Here is a 17,121-nt window from a genome sequence, read left to right as displayed (position 1 = left end):
AAACCCTGTCTCTACTAAATACAAAAAATTAGCTGGGCATCATGGCGCGCACCTGTAATCCCAGCTATTCAGGAGGCTGAGGGAGGAGAATTGCTTGAACCCAGGAGGCAGAGGTTGCCGTGAGCCGAGATCGTGCCATAGCACTCCAGCCTGGGTAATGAGCGAAACTCCGTCTCAAAAAAAAAAAAAGAAAGAGTTTAGTTGGATCCTGGACACAGACCTGGCTTTTGAGGACTGACGTGAGTGGAGCCTGTTTGTATATGCACATGTTAGTAGTTATAGGTTTTGAGTAAACTGAGTATTTTTAAAACAGTAATTGCCATGTAGGTTTACTGTCACAGTGGAAGACAATTAAGTTAATGGTACCTATAGGTATTTTGCTATGAAAATATTTTGACAGGATGATGGTGTAATTTATGTTCCAAGCTCTAGAAGGATGTGATAAAATTTTGCCAACACAACAGGCATAAAGCCCTGTTAATAAGGGAGTTTGCTTTTTTTTTTTTTTTTTTTTTTTCAGACGGAGTCTTACTCTGTGGCCCAGGCTGGAGTGCAGTGATGTGATCTCGGCTCACTGCAACCTCCGCTTCCTGGTTTCAAGCAATTCAGTGATTTTCCTGTCTTAGCCTCCTGAGTAGCTGGGACTATGGGTGCATGCCACCATGCCCAGCTAATGTTTTGTATTTTTATTTATTTTTGGAGACTGGGTTTCACCGTGTTGGCCAGGCTGGTCTCAAACTCCTGACCTCGTGATCCACCCACCTCGGCTTCCCAAAGTGCTGGGATTACAGGCATGAGCCACTGCTCCTGGCTGGTTGTTAGCATTTCTTTCTAAACTCTAAGAATTGATTTGAGGCCAGTTGTGGTGGCTCATGCCTGTAATCCCAGCGCTTTGGGAGGCCAAGGTGGGTGGATCACCTGAGGTCGGGAGTTTGAGACCAGCCTGACCAACATGGAGAAACGCAGTCTCTACTGAAAATACAAGATTAGCTGGGCGTGGTGTGACACACCTGTAGTCCCAGCTACTCAGGAGGCTGAGGCAGTAGAATCACTTGAACCCAGGAGGTAGAGGTTGCAGTGAGCCGAAATCGTGCCACTGCACTAAACTAAAGCCTGGGCAACTGGTGAAACTCTGTCTCAAAAAAAAGGTTGATTTAGATGACATACCCAGCATCTGGGAAAAATGAGTATTAGTTTAGAACAATAATCTGCAGGAAAGTAGACTAGGGTTTTTAGACTAAGGTTTGTGTTTATGTATCTGTATCTGCAATTCTCAGCCATAAATGGCTCTACCTGTAAGCTGGGTATAATACAAGCTCCAGCCAGGCATGGTGGCTCACGCCTGTAATCCAAGCACTTTGGAGGCCAAGGCAGGCAGATCACCTGAGGTCAGGAGTTCAAGACCAGCCTGACCAACATGGTGAAACCCCGTCTTTTTTTTTTTTTTTTTTGAGACGGAGTTTCACTGTTGTTACCCAGACTGGAGTGCAATGGCACGATCTCGGCTCACCACAACCTCTGCCTCCTGGGTTCAAACAATTCTCCTGCCTCAGTCTCCCGAGTAGCTGGGACTACAGGCACACACCACCATGCCCAGCTAATTTTTGTATTTTTAGTAGAGACAGGGTTTCACCTTGTTGACCGTAATGGTCTCGATCTCTTGACCTCGTGATCCACCTGCCTCGGCCTCCCAAAGTACTGGGATTATAGGCGTGAGCCCAGCCCGAAACCCCATCTTAAAAAAATAAAAAAAATACAAGCTCTACTTGGTATCAAAAAGGACTACCCTTAATGTCTTCCATGATTAGGTACGGAATGTACCAGACTCAAGAGAGGAGCTGTTCTAACCTGGAGCTTTTGAAAATGTTTCTGGTCCATACCCCAAACCAATTAAGTTAGAGTACAGAACAGGACTCAGACATCAGAGCTGTAAAGCTCCCAGCAGATTTCAAGGTACACTCAAGATTGAGAACCAGTGCCCTGTCTAGACTAAACTACTCTTGGTTTTAAAAGTATTAAATCTCTAATTTTATTTATTTTTAATTTTTTTGAGACGGAGTTTCGCTCTTGTTACCCAGGCTGGAGTGCAATGGCGTGATCTCGGCTCACCGCAACCTCTGCCTCCTGGGTTCAGGCAATTCTCCTGCCTCAGCCTCCCGAGTAGCTGGGATTACAGGCACGCGCCACCATGCCTTGCTAATTTTTTTTTTTTGAGATGGAGTTTCGCTCTTGTTACCCAGGCTGGAGTGCAATGGCGTGATCTCGGCTCACCGCAACCTCTGCCTCCTGGGTTCAGGCAATTCTCCTGCCTCAGCCTCCCGAGTAGCTGGGATTACAGACACGCGCCACCGTGCCCAGCTAATTTTTTGTATTTTTAACAGAGACAGGGTTTCACCATGTTGACCAGAATGGTCTCAATCTGTTGACCTCGTGATCCACCCGTCTCGGCCTCCCAAAGTTCTGGGATTACAGGCTTGAGCCACCACACCCGGCGCTAATTTTTTTTGTATTTTTAGTAGAGACGGGGTTTCACCATGTTGACCAGGATGGTCTCGATCTCTCGACCTCGTGATCCACCCGCCTCGGCCTCCCAAAGTGCTGGGATTACAGGTGGGAGCAACTGCGCCAGGCTTAAATCTAATTTTAAAGAGACCATAATGTCTCTGAGTTGGTCAATTTCAAGTCAGCTTTAGTGTGACAAGTCCCTAGGCCCACATTTTATATCTTTATATATTATCCCTAATCACTGATATTTTGAATTATCTTTTGAGACAGACTTGCTGGAGTGCAGTGACACCATCACACCTCACTGTAACCTTGAATCCTCCTGGCTTGGCCTCCAAAGGGCTGCAATTACAAGTGTGAGCCACTGCATCGCACCTCATATTTTATTCTTTGGAGAATTTTTTTTTTAACTTGGATTAAAAGCTTGATGTTTACATTTCACTAAATAATTTCCTTTGTCGCCCAAGCGTGGTGGTTCATGCCTGTAATCCCAGCACTTTGGGAGGCCAAGGTGGGCTGATCACCTGAGGTGAGGAGTTTGTGACCAGTCTGGCCACCATGGTGAAACCCCATCTCTACTAAAAATACAAAAATTAGCTGGGCATGGTGGTGGATGCCTGTAATCCCAGCTACTTAGGTGGCTGAGACAAGAATTGCTTGAACCCAGGAGGTGGTGGTTGCAGTGAGCCAAAATCACACCATTACACTCCAGCCTGGGTGACAAGAGCGGGACTCTGTCATAATAAACAAAACCAGGCCAGGCGCGGTGGCTCATGCCTATAATCCCAGCACTTTGGGAGGCCGAGGTGGGTGGATCACGAGGTTAAGAGATCGAGACCGTCCTGGTCAACATGGTGAAACCCTGTCTCTACTAAAAAAAAAATACAAAAATTAGCTGGGCATGGTGGTGCACGCCTGTAGTCCCAGCTACTTGGGAGGCTGAGGCAGGAGAATTGCTTGAACCCAGAAGGCGGAGGTTGCGATAAGCTGAAATCATGCCATTGCACTCCAGTCTGGGTAACAACAGCGAAACTCCATCTCAAAAAAAAAAAACCTCCATCTCTACAAAAAATATCATCTGGGTGTGGTTGTATGTACCTGTAGTCCCACCTACTGCGGAGCCTGAGGCAAGAGAACCCAAGAGGCTGCAGTTAGCCTAGATTGCTCCACTGCACTCCAGCCTGTGCAACAGCAAGACTCTGTGTCAGATATTAATAAAACAATAAGATATATAATTAGCTAAATTCAATGCTGTATGTGGAAACTAAAGGAGAAAGAAAATTAGCTCGAGGAAAAATAGGGTAATGTGTCTCCCCACTGTTTTGTTATTTTAAAGGAAGGATGAGGCCAGACCTGGTGACTCATGACTGTAATTCTCTCAGCTTGGGAGGCCAAGCTGGGCTGATCACTTGAGCTCAGGAGTTTGAGACCAGTCTGGCCAACATAGCAAAACTCTGTCTACAAAAAACGCAAAAATTAGCCAGGTGTGGTGGTGGGCACTTGTAGTCCCAGCTACTCGGGCAACTGAGGCAGGAGAATCATTTAAACTTGGGAGGTGGAGGTTGCAGTGAGTTGAAATCACAACGCTGCATGCCATCTTGGGCAACAAGAGTGAAACCCTGTCTCAAGGGGGAAAAAAAGAAGCATAAATAATAGCAGAGGAAAATAATTGGGGTGGGGCTGGGCAGGGTGGCTCACGCCTGTAATCCCAGCTCTTTGGGGGGCCAAGGTGGGAGGATCACCAGAGGTCAGGATTTTCAGACCAGCCTGGCCAACATGGCAAAACCCCATCTCTTCTAAAAATACAAAAATTACTCACACCTGTAATCCCAGCACTTTGGGAGGCCGAGGCAGGCCAGATCACCTGAGGTCAGGAGTTGAGAGACCAGTCTGGTGAAACCCTGTCTCTACAAAAAATACAAAAATTAGCCAGGTATGGCTGCATGCACCTGTAAACCTAGGAGGCGGAGGTTGCAGTGAACCAAAATTGTACCACTGCACTCCAGCCTGAGCAACAGAGCAAAACTCCATCTCAAACAAAATAAAAAATAATAAAAATACAAAAAATAGGCTGAGCTCGGTGGCTCACGTATGTAATCCCAGCACTTTGGGAAGGCAAGGTGGGCAGATCCTGAGGTCAGGAGTTCAAGACCAGCCGGACCAACATGGCGAAACCCTGTCTCTACTAAAAATACAAAAATTAGCTGGGTGTGGTGTGGTGGCATGTGCCTGTAATCCCAGCTACTCAGGAGGGTGAGGCAGGAGAATCACTTGAACCTGGGAGGTGGAGGTTGCAGTGAGCTGAAATTGTGACACTGCATTCCAGCCTGAGCAATAGAGTGAGACTCATCTCAAAAAAAAAAAAATTAGCCAGGCGGCTGGGCACAGTGGCTCACGCCAACTTTGGAAGGCTGTGGAGGGTGGATCACCTGAGGTCAGGAGTTCGAGACCAGCCTGGCCAACATGGTGAAACCCCATCTTTACTAAAAATACAAAAATTAGCCAGGTGTGGTGGCACGTGCCTGTTATCCCAGCTACTCAGGAGGCTGAGGCAGGAGAATTGCTTGAACCTGGGAGGCGAATTTTGCAGTGAGCTGATATCCTGCCACTGCACTCCAGCCTGGGAGACAGAGTGAGACTCTGTCACACACACACAAACAAACAAAAAAAATTAGCTGGGTATGGTGACATGCACATGTAATCTCAGCTACTTGGAAGGCTGAAGCAGGAGAATTGCTTGAACCCAAGAGGCAGAGGTTACAGTGAGCCAAGATCACACTACTGCACTCCAGCCTGGATGACAGAGTGAGACTCTATCTCAAAATAAATAAATAAATATTTTATATATATATATTTTGAGACAGAGTTTCGCTGTTGTTACCCTGACTGGAGTGCAATGGCACAATCTCGGCTCACCGCAACCTCCGCCTTCTGGGTTCAAGCAATTCTCCTGCCTCAGCCTCCCGAGGAGCTGGGACTACAGGCACGCACCACCATGCCCAGCCAATTTTTGTATTTTTGGTAGAGATGGGGTTTCACCTTGTTGACCAGGATGGTCTCGATCTCTTGACCTCGTGATCCACCTGTCTCGGCCTCCCAAAGTGCTGGGATTATAGGCATGAGCCACCTCGCCTGGCCAAAAATTATTTTTCAATATATAAAAAATAGCCCACCTCCAGCACTTTGGGAGGCAGAGGCAGGCTGATCATTTGAGGTCAGTAGTTCAAGACCAGCTTGATCAATTAGGTGAAACCCCATCTCTACTAAAATACAAAAATTATCCAGGCATGGTGGCGGGTGCCTGTAATCTCAGCTACTTGGGAGGCTGAGGCAGGAGAACCACTTGAACCCAGGAGGTGGAGTTTGCAGTGAGCCAAGATTGTGCCACTGCACTCTGGCCTGGGTGACAGAGCAAGACTCCCTCTCAAATAATAAATAAATAATGATAATTGGGATGGGGCAGGAGAATTGTTAAGTGGACTGATGAGAAGTCAGCTAACTGGATTTGGAGAATCAATCTCTCTCTCTCTCTCTCTCTCTCTCTCTCTCTCTCTGTCTCTCTCACTGCAGCCTTGAATTCCATGGCTCAGCCTGTAGTGCAGCTAGGTCCACAGGTGCGTACCACCGTACTCTGCTAAGTATTCATTTATTTAGTAGAGACGAGGTTCCGCCGTATTGCCCAGGATGGTCTTCAAACTCCTGGGCTCAAGCGACCTCCCCCACCCTCAACGCCTCGTTCTCCCAAAATGGTGGGGTTATTGGCCTGAGCCAACGCACCCGGCCTACGGAACCTTTGTAAGCTTCAACTTCTAGCTCTGAAAAATGAGAATTGTGCGATCTGAACTTTTTTTTTCTTTTTCTTTTTCTTTCTTTCTTTCTTTTTTTTTTTTTTTTTTTTTGAGACAGTCTCCCTCTGTCGCCAGACTGGGGTGCAAAGGCGTGTTTTTTGGCTCACTGCAACTTCCGCCTCCCAGGTTCAAGTGATTCTCCTGCCTCGGCTTCCCAGGTAGCTGGGACTACAGGCACGCACCACCACGCCCAGCTATTTCTTTGTATTTTTAGTAGAGACGGGGTTTCACCATATTGGCCAGGATGGTCTCAGTCTCCTGACCTTGCAATCCTTCCGCCTTGGCCTCCCAAAGTGCTGGGACTACAGGCGTGAGCCACCGCTCCCCACGATCTGAACTTTCTGATCAATTTCGGGTACAAGCTTTTCAACAAAACTGAGCTGGGGAAATAGCACGTTAATACCGTGGGAAAAGAGAATGCTCACCTTAAAGGATAGCTGGGGGAGCAGGACTTAACTGCACTCAAACTGCCCACAATCAGTTATCCAAGCTCCTCCTCTTCACTTTCCAAGTCCTCTTGCATAGTCAGTCTCTGGTCAACCTCCTCTCGGGGCCAAGCAACTTCCCCCGCTGCCTTAAAGGCCCACCGGTCAACCGTGGTGAGCGGAGACAATAGGGTTTGTGTCGTAGGGGTCTTTGTCATCACAATGCGCAGGGGGGTCCCCACCTAGGGTTCTCATCCCCCGCCAGAAAGGCCCTCCAAGGCTGCAGTGGTTGGGATGGCGTACCTGTGTGAGCGTCGCCTGCGACTGGAGAAAGGCTTTATCTTGGACGGGGTGGCTGTGAGCACCCTTGCCCGCGCTTATGGGCGCTCTAGGCCCAAGTTGTGGTCCGCGATTCCTCCCTACAACGCGCAGCAGGACTACCACGCCCGCAGCTACTTCCAGAGCCATGTGGTTCCGCCCATTTTGCGGAAAACTGGTCAGGTATAGGAGCTTCCCAGAAGACCCCACACACCTCCCTAAGTCCCCACACCAACGTCCTCACCACAAAGAAGGCTCTGCCACTTTCATCTCCTCAGTTTACCTTCTTTCTTATTTATTTGAGACAGAATGTCACTCAGTCACCCAGGCTGGAGTGCAAGTGGCGCCATCTCGGCTCATTGCAACCTCTGCCTCCCAGGTTCAAGCCATTCTCCTGCCTCAGCCTCCCAAGTAGCTGGGGTTACAGGCATGCGCCACCATGCCTGGATAATTTTTTGTATTTTTAGTAGAGATGGGGTTTCTCCATGTTGGTCAGGCTGGTCTCGAACTCCTGGCCTCAGGTGATCCGCCTGCCCACCTTGGCCTCCCAAAGTGCTGGGATTATAGGCGTGAGCCACCACACCAGGCGATTTTGTTTGTTTTGAGACAGGGTCTTTTTCTGTTGCCCTGGCTGGAGTGCAGTGGCACTATTTTGGCTTACTGCAAACTGCGCCTTCCGTATTCAAGTGATCCTCCCACTTCAGCCTCTCGATGCGGAGACAGGGTTTCACCATGTTGCCCAGGCTGCTTGAACTCCTGAGTTCAAGTGATCCTGCCCATCTCAGCCTCTCAAAGTGCTGAGACTATAGGCATGAGCCACCACACCTGGCATATACTCATGTAATTTTACAACAGAAGGAACCATAGTCTGGGGAGGAAAAAGGAAAAACCTGAGTATTTAAAAGCTTGAAAATAATATGGTGTACACTTTAGAAAAAAATTTATTTTTTTTTAATTATTATTATTATTATTATTTTTTGAGATGGAGTTTCACTCTTGTTACCCAGGCTGGAGTGCAATGGCGCGCTCTCGGCTCACCATAACCTCTGCCTCCTGGGTTCAGGCAATTCTCCTGCCTCAGCCTCCCGAGTAGCTGGGACTACAGGCGCACACCACCATGCTCAGCTAATTTTTGTATTTTTAGTAGAGATGGGGTATCACCGTGTTGACCAGGATGGTCTTGATCTCTTGACCTCGTGATTCACCCGCCTCGGCCTCCCAAAGTGCTGGGATTATAGGTGTGAGCCACCGTGCCCGGTCTATTTATTATTATTGCTATTATTTTTTAAGATGGGGTTTCACCATATTGGTCAGGCTGGTCTCGAACTCCTGACCTCAGGTGATCCGCTCACCTCAGCCTCCCAAAATGCTGGGATTACAGGCGTGAGCCACCGTGCCCAGCTTGAAAAAACTTTTTAATTATCTTTTTTGAGGCAGAGTCCCAATCTGTCACCCAGGCTGGAAGTGCAGTGACATGATCACAGCTCACTGCAGCCTTGAACTGCTGGGCTCAAGGGTCCTCCAGTGTCAGCCTCCTGAGTAGCTGGGACTACAGGCATGTGCCACCATGCCTGGCGGCTAATTTTTAAATTTTTTGTAGGGACAGGTCGGGCTGGTGGATCACCGGAGGTCAAGAGTTTGAGACCAGTCTGGCTAATACGTGAAACCCCATCTTTGCTAAAATGTTATCTAGGCTGATCTCAAACTCCTAGGTTCAAGCAATCCTCTTGCCTCAGCCTCCTAAAGTGCTGGAATTATAAGCGTGAGCCACCATGCCCAGCCTGTTTTTTTTTTTTTTTTGAGAGGGAGTCTCTATCTCCCAAGCTGGAGTGGAGTGCAGTGGTGTGATCTTGGCTCACTGCAAACTCCATCTCCCGGGTTCAAGTGATTCTCCTGCCCCAGCCTCGCTAGTAGCTGGGATTACAGGCACACACACCATTAAACCTGGCTGAGTTTTGTATTTTTAGTAGAGACAGGGTTTTGCCATGTTGGCCAGGCTGATCTTGAACTCCTGACCTCAGGTGATCCTTCTGCCTCAGCCTCCCAAAGTGCTGGAATTACAGGTGTGAGCCACCAAGCCCAGCCAACCTGTTTAATTTTTCAAAGCATTCTTTAATCGTCAAAACCACCATTCGTGGTAGGTATTGTGTTCATTTAAATAAAGATGATGTTTATTTACTTATTTTATTTTATTATTATTATTTTTTTTGAGATGGAGTCTTGCTCTGTCACCCAGGCTGGAGTGCAGTGGTGCCATCTCAGCTCACTGCAACCTCTGCCTCCTGTATTCAAGCGATTCTCCTGCCTCAGCCTCGTGAGTAGCTGGAATTACAGGTGCTCACCACTATACCTGGCTAATGTTTGTATTTCTAGTAGAGATGAGGTTTTACTATGTTAGTCAAGCTGGTCTCAAACTCCTAACCTCAGGTGATCCACCTGCCTCAGCCTCCCAAAGTGCTGGGTTTACAGGCATGAGCCACTGTGCCCAGCCAAGATGATATTTATTAAACTTCACTATGCCAGGTCCTTTATCTGAGCAAAGTCACTAAAGTCTCATAGCAGGCCAGGCACATGGTGGCTCCCGCCTGTAATCCCAGCACTTTGGGAGGCCGAGGCTGATGGATCACCTGAGGTCAAGAGTTTGAGACCAGCCTGGCTAATATGTGAAACCGCATCTCTACTAAAAATACAAAAATTAGCCAGGCGTGGTGGCGGGCGCCTGTAATCATAGCTACTCAGGAGGCTGAGGAAGGAGAATTGCTTGAATCCAGGAGGCGCAGGTTGCAGTGAGCCGAGATGGCAACATTGCACTCTAGCCTGGGCAATAGAATGAGACCCTGTCTCAAAAACCAAACCTCAGGCCGGGCACCGTGGCTCACACCTGTAATCCCAGCACTTTGGGAGGCCAAGGCAGGTGGATCACGAGGTCAAAAGATTGAGACCATCCTGGTCAACATGGTGAAACCTCATCTCTACTAAAAATACAAAAAATTAGCTTGGCATGGTGGTGCGTGCCTATAATCCCAGCTACTCAGGAGGCTGAGGCAGGAGAATTGCCTGAACCCAGAAGGCGGCGGTTGTGGTGAGCCGAGATCGTGCCATTGCACTCCAGCCTGGGTAACAAGGGCGAAACTCCATCTCAAAAAAAACCCACAAAAAACAAAAAAACACCTCACAACCAGACTCCTTTTACTGATGAGGAAACTGAGGCCCAGAAAAGCTGTGTAATTGGCTTAAGGTCACAAAGCCTGTTAATGATTGAGCTGGAGTTAGAACCCAGCCTCTCTGCAGCAGAGACCGAGCCTTTAGCTGCCAAACTCGACTGCCCCTCCCTGAGAGCCAATAGGTTCCTTTTTTATTTTGAGAGGAAGTTACACGTTTTTTTGTTTTTTTTTTTTAATAAAGACGAGGTTTCACTTTCACCATGTTGGTCAGGCTGGTCTTGAACTGCTGACCTCAGGTGATCCACCTGCCTTGGCCTCCAAAGTGCTTGGATTACAGGTGTGAACCACCAGGCCCGGCCTGGAAGTTTCACTCTTGTTGCCCAGGCTGGAATGCAATGGCACAATCTTGGCTCACAGCAACCTCCACCTCCCAGGTTCAAGCAATTCTGCTTCAGCCTCCGGACTAGCTGGGATTACAGACACGCACCACCATGCCCAGCTAATTTTGTATTTTGGGGTTTCTCCATGTTGGTCAGGCTGGTCTCGAATTCCCGACCTCAGGTGATCCGCCTGCCTCAGCCTCCCAAAGTGCTGGGATTACGGGCCTGAGCCACCGTGCCGGGCCTGGTTCTTAAATATATTTAATCGGTCCATCTCAGGTACCCAAGGCTCTGAACTCTTCCCTCTCCCCCCAGCAAACCCCAAGGCAGTATGCACTGTGGCCACCTCAGCATTGTGGCTCACAGTCTTCTGTATTCTCTTCCCCAATTTTAGGATCATGGCGGTACAGGAAGGGATGGCTGGATAGTAGATTACATCCACATCTTCGGGCAAGGACAGAGATACCTCAACAGGAGAAACTGGGCAGGGTCAGGCAAGTGCTGCCTCCATTTCCAGCCTCATCATGGTTCCTGGGCCATAGCGAAGCCTGGCTGAGGGGAAGAGGCCAAGGGACCGCATCCTTCCAGCTTTCCTTCACATACATGAGCAGATGGTGCCACAGTGCGCCCTAATATTAGTTAATAAGCACCTACTGTATGTCAGGCCCCACTTTTTTTTTTTTTTTGAGACATGGTCTCACTCTGTTGTCCAAGCTGGATTGCATGAATTGCAGTAGCACAATTACCACTCACTGTAGTCTTGACTTCCTGGGCTTCATCAATCCTCCCACCTCAGCCTCCTGAGCAGCTGGGCCCACAGGTGTGCACCCCCATACTCAGTTAAGTTTTTATTTTTTGTAGAGATAGTCTCCCTATGTTGCCCAGGCTGGTCTTGAACTCCTAGGCTCAAGTGATCCTGTGACCTCAGCCTTCCAAAGTGCTGGCATTATAGACGTGAGCCATTTGTTAGGCACTTTTCACCCTCACTAACCCTATGGCACAGTTGGGGAAACAAGTTTCTTGAGTTAAAGTGATTTGGCAAGAAGCGCTGAGCTGGGGGTTTAAGATTCCGCTCTTCCCAACTCCAACAGGGGCCGCTCTTCCGCAGCCCCTGTTCCCCTCCCTGCTGCATCTTGCTCAATTTCCAAGCCCAGGTTAGCAACAATGAGAAAGAGTTGAGACAGATTTTTCTTTTTTTTTTTTTGATATGGAGTCTCACTCTGTCACCCATGCTGGAGTGCAGCGGTGTGATCTCGGCTCACTGCAACCTCTGCCTCCCAGGTTGAAGCAATTTTCATGCCTCAGCCTCCCTCTGCCTCCCAGGTTCAAGCAATTCTCCTGCCTCTGCCTCCCAGGTTCAAGCAATTCTCCTGCCTCAACTTCCCCGGTAGCTGGAATTACAGGCATGCACCACCGTGCCCCGCTAATTTTTTGTATTTTTTAATAGAGACAGGGTTTTGTGATATTGGCTAGGCTGGTCTTGAACTCCTGACCTCGTGATCCACCTGCCTCCACCTCCCAAAGTGCTGGGATTACAGGTGTGAGCCATCACGCACAGCGAGTGATATTTTTCTTTCCTTTTCTTTTTTTTGAGATGGAGTTTCGCTCTTGTTACCCAGACTGGAGTGCAATGGCACGATCTCGGCTCACCACAACCTCCGCCTCCTTGGTTCAAGCAATTCTCCTGCCTCAGCCTCCTGAGTAGCTGGGACTACAGGTGTGCACCACCATGCCCAGCTAATTTTTGTATTTTTAGTAGAGACGAGGTTTCACCTTGTTGACCAGGATGGTCTGGATCTCTTGACCTTGTGATCCACCCACCTTGGCCTCCCAAAGTGCTGGGATTATAGATGTGAGCCATTGCGCCCGGCCAACTCGAGTGGTATTTTTCTAACAGGGTAAACCCTCCTCCTAGTCCAATTCCTCCACCATCCTGGGCCCCTCCTCTAGTCACATGATCCTTTGTACGTTTGGCCCAACTGATCTTAATCTCATCCACTTTTTCCACATCGGTCAGAGGCAAGGGTGAGATTTTCCTCATTTCTCGTGGGAGAAAGGCAAGCTCTGCCAAGCCCAGAATTTCTGGCCTCTCCTGTCCCAGCACAAACCATTCACAGTCTTCCTGCAATTATTCCTGGTGCAAGTTTTTATTTCTAGGAAGCCTTCTGTTCCCCAGCCTCACCAGTCCTTAGTTTTTCAGCCCAGAGCCTCGGGACATTTCAGGATTGCATACTGGGCTGTGGGCATGGGGAATGCAGTGACTACACCTGGTTGGCCTCCCCTACCATACCCAGGGGAATGGGGAGGCCAAGAGGTGGGCTGAATGCAGGCTCAGGCCTCTCTCTCCTCGCCCCCAAGGGCATTCTCTCCAGCAGGTGACTGGGCATGACCACTACAATGCCGATCTTAAACCACTCAGTGGGTTCAATGGAAGGTTTGGCTACCGCCGGAACACCCCGGCCCTCCGTTGGAGCACTTCCGTCTTTGGAGAAGTCACCACGTTTCCTCTGTTCTAACAGCATATCTTCCCTTCATAGCCCTGGACGTGAATTTCTAAGACAGATGTTTAGATGAACTCTCAAAGTTAATTTCCATTAAAAATATTTATTTGTGTCTCCAAGGGTGCTGTTTCTTCCCTGAGATTGGAGAAAGGAGCCAGCTCTACCTTCAGCTTCTCTTCCCCGTGGAGAGGAGGTGAGAAGAGAAAGGGCTTCTCAGGCCTGCGCTTTGCACTCATACCAACGAGTGCCGAGTGCCATGTTTGAAAGGAGAGGCTTCAGTTCTCCCCTGCCAGTGGGATAAGAAGGAGCCACATTACTCAACCTCAATAAAGCACTTCCCCACCTACCAGCAGGGCCCCAGGGCAGAGCTGGCTATTGTTTCCTTCAAGAACAGAGCTTGGTTTACTCCGAGCAGGGAGAGAGGATTGCTTTGAGCTCAGGCAGGTGGATCACTTGAGACCAGCCTGGGCAGCATGACGAAACTCTGTCTTTACAAAATGTATGCACATACACACACACACACACACACACACACACACACATATATTCTCCTGCCTCGGCCTCCCTAGTAGCTGGGATTACAGATGCCTGCCACCATGCCCAGCTTTTTTATTTTTGAGACAGTTTTACTCTTTGCTGCCCAGGCTGAATTGCAGTGGCATGATCTTGGCTAACTGCAACCTCCATCTCCTGGGTTCAAGCGATTCTCCTGTCTCAGCTGGGAGTAGCTGGGATTACAGGCGATCGCCACCACACCAGGCTAATTTTTGTATTTTTAGTAGACACAGGGTTTCACCATGTTGGCTAGACTGGTCCAGAACTCCTGACCTAAGGTGATTCCCCCGCCTCAGCCTCCCGAAGTGTTGGGATTACAGTCATGGCGTGAGGCACTGCACCCAGCCTTTTTTTTAATTTTTTTTATTTTTAGTGGAGATGGGGGTTCACCATGTTGGTCAGGCTGCTCTTGAACTCCTGACATCACCTCCGCCTCTCAAAGTGCTTGGATTACAGGCGTGAGCCACCGCGCCCTGCCCAGGATGTCATTTTTCAAGTGTTCCCTTTCAGTTTATTGGTGGCCAAGGGAAAAGCCAAAACAGATGAAAGATAATGAAGAAGGTGGGGCTTTAGAACACAAAGCTTACCAGGACTTTGGTGTGGGTGGAACTTGATTGTATTGAGTCACCATAAGTGGACAAGGAAGGGGTACAGACCAGGTGGTGGGGGTATACCTCAGGGGTAGAGCATTTGACTGCAGATCAAGAGGTCCCTGGTTCAAATCTGGGTGCCCCCTTCCCCAGATGTTTTCTCATTTCCATATTAAAAGTAATTTGTCAGTCACACTGTCACCAGGAAAGATGAACTTTCAACTTGTTAGAAACCCCCTCTCTCTAAAAAAAAAAAAAAAAAATAGTAGTTCCTCCAAGGTGTATTTTTGAAAACAGTACATGCAAAGCTGCCTCGAATTAAAACATGAAAGAAGGGCCGGCCTCGGTGGCTCACGCCTGTAATCCCAGCACTTTGGGAGGCTGAGGCGGGCAGATCACTTGCTGTCAGGAGTTCGAGACCAGCCTGGCCAACATGATGAAACCCCATCTCTACTAAAAATACAAAAACTAGCTAAGCATGGTGGAACGCACCTGTAATTCAAGCTACTCGGGAGCCTGAGGCACCAGAATTGCTTACACCCGGGAGGCAGAGGTTGCATGAGGTGAGACTGCACCACTGAACTCCAGCCTGGGCAAAAAGAGTGAGACTCTATCTCAAAAAAAAAAAAAAAAGGGCTGGGTGCAGTGACTTATGCCTGTAATCCCAGCACTTTGGGAGGCTGAGGTGGGCAGATCACCTGAGGTTGGGTCCAGCCTGACCAATATGGAGAAACGCTGTCTCTACTAAAAAAACCCAAAAAACCAGAAAACTGAAAAAACAAAATTAGCTGGGTGTGGTGGCACATGCCTGTATTCCCAGCTACTCGGGAGGCTGAGGCAAAAAAAAACACTTGAACCTGGAAGGCGGAGGTTGCAGCGAGCTGAGATCGTGCCATTGCTTATTACATCTTTTTTTTTTTTTTTTTTTTAGAGAAGGTCTCACTCTGTCACCCAGGCTGGAGTGTAGTAGCATGATCATGGCTCACTGCAGCCTGAAACTCATGGGCTCAAGCAATTCTCCTGCCTCAGCCTCCCCAGTAACTGCGACTACAGGCATGCGCCACTACGCCTTTTTGTTTTTTTATTTATTTATTTTTATTTTTATTTATTTATTTTTGAGTCGGAGTTTCGCTCTTGTTTCCCAGGCTGGAGTGCAATGGCACGATCTCGGCTCACCGCAACCTCCACCTCCTGAGTTCAAGTAATTCTTCTGCCTCAGCCTCCCGAGTAGCTGGGACTACAGGTGCACGCCACCATGCCCAGCTAATTTTTGTATTTTTAGTAGAGACAGTTTTCACCATGTTGACCAGGATGGTCTCGATCTCTTGACCTCGTCATCCACCCGCCTCGGCCTCCCAAAGTGCTAGGATTATAGGTGTTAGCCACTGCGCCCGGCCTATTTATTTTTTAATTTACTTTATTGATACGGAGTCTCTCTCTGTAACCCAGGCGGAGTGCAGTGGTGCCATCTCAGCTCACTACAACCTCTGCCTCCCGGGTTCAAGTGATTCTTCTGCCTCAGTCTCCCAAATAGCTGGGACTACAGGCATGTGCCACCACGCCTGGCTAATTTTTTGTATTTTTAGTAGAGACGGGGTTTCACCATGTTAGCTAGGATGGTCTTGATCTCCTGACCTCATGATCCGCCCGCGTTGGCCCCCACAAAGTACTGGGATTATAGGCATGAGCCACAACACCTGGCTTATTTATTTATTTATTTACTTTTGCGACAAAGTTTTGCTCTTATTGCCCAGCTGGAGTGCAGTAGCAATCTCGGTGCCATGGTATGATCTTGGCTTACTGCAACCTCTGCCTCCTGGGCTCAGGTAATCTCTCACCTCAGTCTCCTGAGTAGCTGGGACTACAAGCACATTGCCCAGGCTGGGCTCAAGTCATCAACATGCCTTGGCCCCTAAAAGTATTGGGACTACAGGAGTGAGCTTGCTTTTTGTTTTGTTTTCTTTCTCTCTCTCTCTTTTTTTTTGTTTTGAGACGGAGTATTGCTCTTGTTACCCAGGCTGGAGTGCAATGGCGTTATCTCGGCTCACTGCAACCTCCGCCTTCTGGGTTCAAGCAATTCTCCTGCCTCAGTCTCCCGAGTAGCTGGGACTATAGGTGCATGCCACCATGCCCAGCTAATTTTTGTATTTTTAGTAGAGACGGGGTTTCACCATGTTGACCACGATGGTCTCGATCTCTTGACCTCGTGATCCACCTGCCTTGGCCTCCCAAAGTGCTGGGATTATAGGTGTGAGCCACCGCGCCCAGCCTGTTTTGTTTTCTTGAAACAGAGTTGCTCTGTCGTCCAGGCTGGAGTGCAGTGACACCATCTTGGCTCGATGCAACCTCCGCCTCCAGAGTTAAAGCGATTCTCCCGCCTCAGCTTCCTGAGTAGCTGGGACTATGGGCACTGGCCACCATGCCCAGCTAATTTAGTAGATTCAGGGCTTTCACCATGTTGGCCAGGCTGGTCTCAAACTCCTGACCTCAAGTGATCTGCCCACCTTGGTCTCCCAAAGTGTTGGAATTACAGGCATGAGCCACTGCTCCCCGCCTGCCTGCTTTTCTTTTTAAAGTAAACTTTATTGAAATAAATGTTAGTAAATATTTAATAAGTATTTTTTATGTTTGGTTCTTTTCTCAATATTTAGTAAGTAGTTTTAAAAAGCCATAAGAAGGGCTGGGCACGGTGGCTCACGCCTGTAATCCCAGCACTTTCAGAGGCCCAGGCGGGTGGATCACGAGGTCAAGAGATTGAGACCATCCTGGTCAACATGGTGAAATCCCATCTCTACTAAAAATACAAAAAATTAGCTGGGCATGGTGGTGTGTGCC

At 48.6% G+C, this 17,121-nt stretch overlaps 2 protein-coding genes across 2 annotated transcripts in view; one reads left to right on the top strand and one right to left on the bottom strand.

The window, feature by feature from the left end:
* LASP1 (LIM and SH3 protein 1) overlaps nt 1–6,925 on the bottom strand; it is a 92,156-nt gene extending 85,231 nt beyond the window's left edge. Inside the window, exon 1 of the mRNA XM_035303304.3 lies at nt 6,779–6,925. The gene's annotated coding sequence lies outside the window, so the exon portion shown is untranslated. The remainder of the gene's footprint in view (nt 1–6,778) is intronic.
* Nucleotides 6,926–7,041: 116 nt separating this feature from the next.
* Nucleotides 7,042–13,260, top strand: SPMAP1 (sperm microtubule associated protein 1). The gene is made up of 3 exons (XM_002748512.6): nt 7,042–7,279; nt 11,035–11,134; nt 12,999–13,260. The coding sequence occupies exons 1-3, from the start codon at nt 7,073–7,075 to the stop codon at nt 13,154–13,156; spliced, it is 465 nt and encodes a 154-aa protein (XP_002748558.1). The 5' UTR covers nt 7,042–7,072; the 3' UTR covers nt 13,157–13,260.
* Nucleotides 13,261–17,121: the final 3,861 nt, after the last annotated feature.

This window comes from Callithrix jacchus, chromosome 5 (assembly GCF_049354715.1).
Source record: "Callithrix jacchus isolate 240 chromosome 5, calJac240_pri, whole genome shotgun sequence".
Classification (NCBI taxonomy): domain Eukaryota; kingdom Metazoa; phylum Chordata; class Mammalia; order Primates; family Cebidae; genus Callithrix; species Callithrix jacchus.
Note: the sequence above shows the minus strand (reverse complement) of the source record. Positions and strands in the feature narration are given on the sequence as shown.